General features: G+C 51.3%; 1 protein-coding gene across 1 annotated transcript; it reads right to left on the reverse strand.

Moving 5' to 3' along the window:
- Positions 1 to 2,678: 2,678 nt before the first annotated feature.
- LOC136308005 (E3 ubiquitin-protein ligase RNF113A-like) lies at positions 2,679 to 4,360 on the reverse strand. The gene has a single exon (XM_066235099.1). It carries the CDS (start codon positions 3,904 to 3,906, stop codon positions 2,845 to 2,847), a length of 1,062 nt encoding a protein of 353 aa, XP_066091196.1. The 5' UTR covers positions 3,907 to 4,360; the 3' UTR covers positions 2,679 to 2,844.
- Positions 4,361 to 9,300: the final 4,940 nt, after the last annotated feature.

A 9,300-nucleotide genomic window follows, 5' to 3' on the forward strand; every position in this document is an offset into this window, starting at 1 on the left:
AGCCTGGTCTCTGCAATGCCAGGTGACCCCACAGCCCTGGCGGTTGCCACCCCACCCCCTCGGCCTCTCCTGAAGGCACTGCTCCTCAGCCTGGCAGTACCGTGTGGACAGAACACAACGTGCCCTGCTCAGTCGTCATTGAAGAGCGTCCCCAGCTCAGGAGGGGGACTCCTGGCTAAGGGGCCCAGCTGTCCACAGAGGCCTGCAGGAGGCAGCGCCCCAGGCGTGTGCTAAGAGGGGAAGGGTGGGTCCGCTGGCCTGAGTCGGGCCAGGACACGGGCCGCCTGGCAGAGGGGCCAGCCCAGGAGAGGGGAGGGGCTTTCGCCCAGGTAGCCGCCCTGGCCACTTTGATTGGGCTCCGCCTTAGAAATGTTAGGAGCAATGTGTTTCCTCCTGGGTCTTCTTTAAGAGTCCTACTAATTTCCATTTTCTAGAAGAAAATCCTTTAACAGGATCATGGTTCCCATTGATCCTATTAAAAAGAGAGAGGTCCTCAATATTTTTTATGACTACTGAGAGATCACAAGATGACTAGGAAAAGACCCATCATGACAAACAAGGCACATCCAGGACCTTCACAGTCTCCTCGGCCTCTGTCAACCCGGCACGTATTAATTTAACCTGCTGGCTAAATTGGTAAGAAACCTCTCTTTGTATTAAGGAAGTGGTCAAGTTAGTAGGCTGGAAGCCAGAATAATTCTGGGATGGTTTTACCACAGGGCATCTAGCACCTCGAATTGTACCAGGAAGGGCTGAGTCTCTTTCACCCCCTTGTGACCAGGAGAGCATTATTGTTGACTCATGTGGCTTTCGTTCCCAGTGCTGAGATGCAACCTGGCCCAAAGTAGTTGTTCCATACATTTCATCGTAATCGGTCTAAAACTCAGTGTACAAAATGAAAACCAACCGGCTATAGTTCATCAGATTGAAATGATCTAGACCCTAATGAAGACTTTTTTCATGTCCCTGGTTCAGAAATAGTTGTAGAAACATCTTCCTTGGTGCCCTAAAGCGGACATCCTAGATAACCATCCCAAGAGGGTTAGTTGGCAGATGTCCTGGTCCCTGGGTGATTCAGCTGATAGCCAACCCCGGTGTCCAGAACCATAACAAGTTCTGAATTTTGTACATTCAATGTGTAAAAAACAAATTTTACCACTGAACTCAACAGAAATAATGACCTGAGTCAAAGGGCTAGTGATATCAGGATATCTTTAACAAATGCATCCTGCCCAGCCCCTGAGCGTCAGGAAGGAAGCCAGGTAACCAGCTCACCCAGTGCTCATGGTTTGAGGACAACGCCTGCCTCGTCTCTGGAAGACAACAAACCGTCAAGATCACCACTGTGAATGCTGGCCTTCCCCTTGGTTCACCCCTTCATCATGGGGCCGGTCAAGCCAAGGAAGGCAGAAGTCAGGGCGAGGAGTAGCCTGGGTCTGCACAGGGAGCGCTGTGTTTCAGAAGGGCCCAGTGAGCACAGGTTCTATGATGGACAAGTCAGAACAGCAGCCCGGTGTATAGCACTGCAATCTGCCTCTCTCCTCTGCCTCTACATATTTGGTTTCATTCATAGAGTCATCTGGTCTACTCTGGAGCACCGATGACTTCCATGTTGTTAGACCCGATGGTCAAACCTCGGGCTTCTCCTTGAGCTGCCATTGTTAGGCCCAGTTATGTATCTGTCTTCCTTGACAGACATTCTCCCTTGGCTTCTAAGACACCAGAGCGCCAGCTTTTGCTTCTACCCCTCAGTCCTTTCCTTTTTTGGTTCCCTGTTGTGGACCGTAAATGGCAAAAAGCCATTGTAGATTCGAGGCTTAGCAAAAGGCTAAGTTCTCCCTCCTCCATCTCCATATTGGCTATGATGCTGAGTATTTGCACCCACTTCACTTGCTTCCTTAGGTTGCTGGAAGCAATTTACATCCCTTTCTTCTGTTTGTTTTCAGATGTTGGTAGATTTCACTAATGTATCCTGTTTTTGCCTTGGGAGAGTTCCTGTCTTAACCTTGGATGTGCAACTTTGTATCAAGGTCCTTGATTTGCATATGGCTATATAATAAAGCAAACAGGGGCTATGGGGCACTCAGATATTGCCATTGGCATTTGAAGAGTCTTCCCAGTCCCATCGTTTTTGTTTTGATAAGTGTTTCCTTAATTCTGTACCGTTATTAGGAGCCACGCTGGTCTGCGGCAGTTCCCTATGACGTTCTTCCCTCTAAATGTTCAGGAGCCCTTGGAATTCTTACACACGTTTCGTTCCCTGAGCTATGTCATCATCTCATGGCTCCAAACAGCTGTCATTTACTCTGGAATGCACAGCTCACTCCCAAACCTCTTCCCGGTAGCTCTGACTCTACCTCTGCACTTGGTTATCTGGTATTCATCTGAAACTTAAAACGTCCCAAATGAACCCTGAATTCATTTCTGTGAACTCCTCATTCTCCTCCCCCCAAAAAAGTACCTGTTCCCCTGTCAGTCTTCCCCTTACAGGAAATGACAGCTTTTTTTTCAAGTTGCTCAGGCAACAAAAATATATATGTGTATTTAAAAATAATATACAATATGTTAACATACAGGGGGTGGGCAAAAGTACGTTTACAGAGTTGTTCATAAGGAAAATAATACTTTTTTTTTTTTTACCATTTTAAAAATTTATTGATTTTAAACAGAAAGGGAAAGGGAGAGAGAAGAACATTGCTTTGCTGCTCCACTCATTTCATGCCATCACTGGTTGGTTCTTGCCTGTGCCCTGAACGGGGATCCAACCTGCAACCTGGGAATGTCAGGAGGAAGCTCTACTGAGCCACCCAGCCAGGGCCAAGAAGCTGCACCCTCTTGATGCTTTCACAAGCCACCTCTCCAGGAACCGACTTCACCGCCTGCCCTTTCCTCGGTCACTTTCCCACCCTCTTGCGCAGCTTGACGTTTCTCCAGTTGAGCGACCAATTCTTTCGCGGGGCTGAAGATGCCGTTGGTCCGCTGGCCACACACATAGCAGCGCTGAGTGGTTTGGAAATGCCGCAAGGCACAGCTCTCGCAGAAATAATGCCTGCACTTGGTGACAACTGGGTTTTGGAAGCTCTGGCGACAGATGAAACACTTGAACGGTACTTCCTCTCTCTGGCTTCTCACCTCGTAGTTTTCATCCTCAGAGACACTGTAGCGACCCTCATCCAGCTCCCGCTCGATCTGCCACCCGTGCTTGTAATCTGATCGGTCATGGAGGAATTTGCAGCTGTCCCCGAAGCCGCAAAAGCCAGTCTCTTTGTAGTCCTTACAGATGTCGGGCTGGTAGTCCCAGCGCACGGTGGCGCGGAGGTGCTCGGGCGCTCGGACGGGGCCCTCCCGCACCGTGCCGGAGGCAGCGTTGCCCGTATCCTTGGGCTTCACGTATTTCTGATAGTTATTGATGCCTCGATAGATCTTGTCATCTTCCCTGCCCCTCAGCTCCTCCTGGACCTTCTGGCTGCGCTCAAAGATGGCTTGTGCGTCACGCTCCTTGTCCGTGTCCAGCTCGTAGCCGGCCGTCGCCCCCATGTCCTCGGGCCCCACGGGCTTCGCGGAGCGGGTGGACTGGTAGACCACGCGGAGAGTCTCGGGCTCGTCCCGGTTCCCGGTCGCCGCCGCCTCCTCCTCGCTACTCGAGTCGCAGGAAACCGCTTCCTGCTTCCCACTGCCACGGGTCTGCTGGATCCTGGGACTGCGGCCCGCCCGCCTCTCTTCCCGGCGAACCACAGGGCTGCCTCCGTCCCCGTCCCCGTCCCCGTCCCCGCTGCTGTCGCCTCCGGGCTCGGGGGCGCAGACCCCGTGCTTCCTGCGGCCCGCAGCCCCCGTGCGCCCGGGCTTTTTGAACAGGAAGGTGCACACCTGGTGTGGCGCCTTTCCTGGGGAAAGCTGCTCGGCCATTTTCCAGTGCCGGCCGCTGAAACGGCTGTGGATTCGGGGTCGCGCGGGCAGCTTTCCGTTACTGCCCGCCGGGGGCGGGGGCGGGGCGGGGCCCCGGGAGCCAGAGGCGCCGAGGGGAGAGGCCCGCTGGTGCCCCGAGGTGCAGCTATGAGCAAATGATACCGGGATGAACTGTGTTCCGCGTCCTCGCCACGGTCAGCCTACGTGGTCCCCCGGCGTGTATCTTACAGCCATCTTCCACCTGTCTGTCCCTCTCGTCCCCTACACCGATCTCTCAGCAGATTCTATCGGTCCACCCTGGACGGCATGCCCGCCATCCACCACTGCTCACCGCGGCCCCGCTGTGACTGCGCCACACTCCCAGGGTATAGCATCACCTCCGACCTGGTCTTCCCACCAGTACCCCTGCCTGCTTTGACCTCTTCTCAACGGCCCAGTCCAAGAGATCCTGTTTTTCAGGTCTGTATCATGGGTCTCCTTCCCGGACACCATCTAAAACCACCATGTCCTCCCCCGCAATGCCCCTTTCCCTACCCTCCTTTATTCTCTTCCCCGATGTAGACCGCCATCTCACACCCCATAATTCCCACTCACCCATCTTACTTATCTTCTGTGCACCCCAGGAGGGCGAAAGCACCCCAAGGGCAGGGAATGTCTGTTTGGGTCTCTGCCACATTTCCGGCACCTAGAAAAAAGCCTGGAGCACAGGAGGTGGTCAAATAACAGCTCTCGGGCAGATAACCTCCCACAAATTTTCATCAGCTCAGCGTGCAGCCTGCTGATCAGTGTTTGGGGGCCGGTGACTGTGCCTGTGTGCGTGTCATCACGGGCCATCAGCCCTGGTCCTTTAACCAGACCTGTCAGCGGGGTCCTTCCCGGGACGCTGTGTGCTTAGGATGCCGTGCTCGCTTACCTGCTGTAGCTCTACTGAGACTCAGGTCTTAATTCTCAAGGCTCTGTTACTGTTTCTTCATTAGAACAACATGAACAGTTTAAGAACATTCACTTCACCCGGAAGTGCATCTACAGCTGGTGCATCTATAACTAAATAGAGGTTATAATGTTGGAAAGCAATCACAGGGTCTCCGTCGGGACCCTAGGTCCCTCGCTGTCGGCATCTCTAAGGTTCAGAGACGGTGGGGTCTCAGGGAAGCAGGTCACTCTCCACCGAGATCCAGCGGTGCTGCCTACGGAGGTCGCTGGCCTGGAATCTGCAGCTCCAATCACAAAACTGCAGGACTGCCTGCGGGCAGGCAAATATTCTGTCAGCATTACTCCAGTCACATTATAATCTGATGACAAAGCTTCATCTGGTCACTTAAAACTATGTCAGAATGACATTTAATTGCTAAACCCAGGGGAGAAATTTAGAAGAAGAAACCTTTATATGATTTAGCTTAAAGGCCCATCTACTGAAATGAGCAGTGTTTATTTAGTAAATGAAGTGACACGCCCTCTCTTTCTCATATATTTTTTTTCATATTATAGGTTACATATGTTATTTATATATTATATATAAAATCAGGTTCTAGATGCCCAGACACTGACAGGTGGCTATCACCGGCCCCTGGGCTTCTCACGCTCCCCTCCACCCACTCTGGTTGCCCGCATGGTACACGTTCCCCGGTGGCTCCGGTAGGCACAGGTGCAGCTATAAAGCAGGGAGAGGTTTTATTACTTTCCAGCCCCATTCAACATGGAGCTGGCGGCTGCCGCAGCCTGTCAACTGGCTGGTGATAAAAACCTTTCAAATGAAACCGTCTCTTCTGCAAAGATAAAGCAAGCTAGATGCACAGCCTAATTGCCTTGCACCTTATAGCGTTCCCCCACCCCACCCCCACCCCCCGCCTTTTTTAGACTGGCTGTGAACATTATTTTTGAAGCCAACAATGAAACTCTGCACTTGCATGATACATCGTGCCCTCCATATGACACACATACTGCTGCCTCTGAGTCAGTCTCACTCACTACCCACCCCCCGACCTTGACAAATGAAGCAATTCAAAGGGCTGCGAGGCCTGGTCCCCCGGCCCCGCTCTGCTCCTCTGCGCTGCACAGTGCAGCCCTGAGAGAGACAGCTGGGAGGTGGTGTGGATGTCTAGAGGGGATTCTGCAAAATTTTGACAAATGCACAGGAGGTCAGTGGCGTTTACCTTCAGCCCAGCTGGAAAGGTGGAGACACAATCTACCTTCTGGAAACATCTGGAAACAGGATGGTCTATCTGCCGGGCCAGAACACTAACCCCAAGCAGTATTTTTAATTGCTCCTTTCGGTGCTGTCTTTGCACAAACTCACTGAATCCAGATCAAGAGGTTATTGCTAATAGTTTGCACTTTGTGATTGCTCCAGCACACAGAAGAGGGAGAAAAGCTTCCCAGTGTTTTCCTTAAAGTCGATGTAACTGTAAGCGTGCTGAAGCTCCATTTCTATAACAGGACCCTTTCTCTTTTCTCTAAAGGGAATCCACTCTCTTGCTTGATCACTAAGCCCAGGACATCAGATGCTGGTCAACGTCAAACAGTCCTAAGAACAAAGCCTCAGGACTATTGATCACAGAAATCAAACGAAAGACAGCATCTTGACTTCCGCTGTGTTTCAGCCCCATGCTTGAGGAAGCTGATCTGACTCTACGAACCAGTGCCTCACAAAACCAGATGGAACAATGCCATGGCTGACATCAGGACCGATACAACGGTCTCAACTACAGTACTCCCTACACTGGCCCCAGCCAATCTGTAGAGCCCGTGACCCCAACTCTTCTAGCCACCATGATTAATGATTTTTCCTCTATATAACCCATCCCCTAAAAGCCACCAGGAACCAGGTCTTTGAACACTAGCTCACCTGTGACTCTAGGCTTGACACCGTTTTCTCAACTAATAAACTTCTACTTTCTTGTAGAAGTAAAGAAATGTGAAAGTAACTCCTGTTCACATTTGATTGGGCTTTGATGTGTACAAGTGAACAAGCCCCTTTATCTTGTAACAGAACCCTGGTACCCACATCTGACAAATTTCTCGCCATGCTTCCACACACACAAGACCAATACTTTCACAATAGATTCTAAATAACAGACAAGTGGAAGGATATCTAGCAAGAGTAAAAACTGGTGAAAATGTGTCCTGAGCCAAAGTCTTCCATGCACCCTTCCATTTACAGTGCACCCCAAGTGCGCTCTGAGGCTACAGTTCTAGGGTGGACAATGGTGGGGATATCCTTCCATCACTGACCTGATACATAGTGGGGAGAAAGAGTAAGGGGAGACCGAGAACTGAGCCTCGGGAAGCCTCTCCAAGGACAAAGACGGTGATGGTGTTTCAGTCTTGATCCACAACAAAAGGATACAGAGCTGCTTTGACCAGCGCGAGCGCAGGCTTATTGCCTCCTTCCCTGCACCTGTCCAAAGGTGGGGGAGGGGGAGAAAACTAAATATAAATGAAGATCTTATCCAAATAAAAAGACATACCATTTTTCAGGATAAGAAGACTCAATGTGATGTGGCAGTTCTTCCCAAATTAATTTCTACATGCCCTTGACCTGATGGGTTTATTGTATTGACTTTTACTCAATCAACATCTCAGATGAGGTCTGGGGTGGCCGTGGGTGTTGGTGGCAGTGACGGGCCTTGACTAAAATGAGACTCACATACTAGGCTCTCAAGTTCACCTGGAAGGCAGCTTTGAAAATACAGTAGAGATTTATAGTATCATATATTACAATGTGTATAAATTTTTATTGATTGTAGAGAGACAGGGGAAGGGAAAGAGAGAGAGAAAAAAAGTATCGATTTGTTGTTTCACTTATTTATGCAGTCATTGGTTGATTTTTGTATGGGCCACGATCCGGGCCTGGACCCACAACCCTGGCATATCAGAACGATGCTCCAACCATCTGAGCTACCTGCCAGGGTGTCTTGGCTTTCTGACTCTAGACTACACCAGTGTTTCTCAAAGTGTGGTAAACATACCACCTGAAAGCCCAGTTTGAAATTCAGAGTCCAGAGCCCTGGCCAGTTGGCTCAGCGGTAGAGCGTCGGCCTGGCGTGCGGGGGACCCGGGTTCGATTCCCGGCCAGGGCACATAGGAAAAGCGCCCATTTGCTTCTCCACCCCCCCCCTCCTTCCTCTCTGTCTCTCCCCCTCCCGCAGCCAAGGCTCCACTGGAGCAAAGATGGCCCGGGCGCTGGGGATGGCTCCTTGGCCTCTGCCCCAGGTGCTAGAGTGGCTCTGGTCTCAGCAGAGCAACACCCCGGAGGGGCAGAGCATAGCCCCCTGGTGGGCAGAGCGTTGCCCCCTGGTGGGCGTGCCGGGTGGATCCCGGTCGGGTGCATGCGGGAGTCTGACTGTCTCTCCCCGTTTCCAGCTTCAGAAAAATACAAAAAAAAAAAAAAAAAATTCAGAGTCCAAAGCCCACACCCAGATTTTCCGAATGAGAAGCTCTTGCAGGAGCACGCATTGTGAGAAATTTTCTCACGTGGTTTTAACACACACTTAAGCTTGAAAACCACCGCATTGATACATCTGTGACACTGCTTCTCAGCGCTGAAGCTCTTGACCTAGATTATAGCTGTGGTTCTCTTACTCTCAACCTGTTGACTGAGCCTCCAACTTCCCATCTAGAAGATAAAAAGAAAGCTTATCAGCTGCTTGGTATTTGTCTAACTTTCTTTGAAATCCTGAGATCAGAGGGGCCAGATGAACACAGCACTCTTATTTATCAACTCTTCACTTGCGAAGGGCCCCGTCAGCACTTTCTTTCGACTGCGCTAAACCCGCCACAGTAGGAAGGGCCTGGGAGCCGTGGAGATGATTATTTCCCTCTCATCCACATATGCGGGCCGGTTACCACGTTTCAAAGAGCTTCGGATACCTTTTATCCCTCTTTACAATATTCTAACTCAAATCTGCAGACTGCCCCCGGGCCCAATTGATCCAGCGGAGTTTGCACGGCTGAGGTCTCCGGAGGTGCCACGGCCCAGCCTCTGAGGCTGGGTAGTCAGCAGGAAAGCCAGTGCCCTTCCCCAGCCGCTCAGGGTCCCGGGGTGGGCAGGGGTTCTCCGTGGCACGCCGGAGTGTGGCCCAGTGCGCGGCATGATTTCTCTTCGTGCCCCAACAGCCCTGTGAGCTGGCTTCATTAGTTTTATTTTGGAAGCAAGAACGACAAGGCTTGGCGAGGTGAAATGGCTACCTGAAGTCCCATGACAGGTGTGTGGCTTTGCGGATATTTGACTGGCTGGGCAAATGACTGCTGTGTGCTCAAAGGCTGGGCTTTTCACGGGGCCATGCAGATCCTTGCCAGGAGCACGGGTTGGCTTCTGCCTGCCTTGCCCTCAGGCGTGAGGAAGGGGCTCCATAAACACTGGTGAATAAATGATGACCCCACGTGGGCGTGGTT

The sequence above is a fragment of the Saccopteryx bilineata genome, chromosome 6 (assembly GCF_036850765.1).
Source record: "Saccopteryx bilineata isolate mSacBil1 chromosome 6, mSacBil1_pri_phased_curated, whole genome shotgun sequence".
NCBI lineage: Eukaryota > Metazoa > Chordata > Mammalia > Chiroptera > Emballonuridae > Saccopteryx > Saccopteryx bilineata.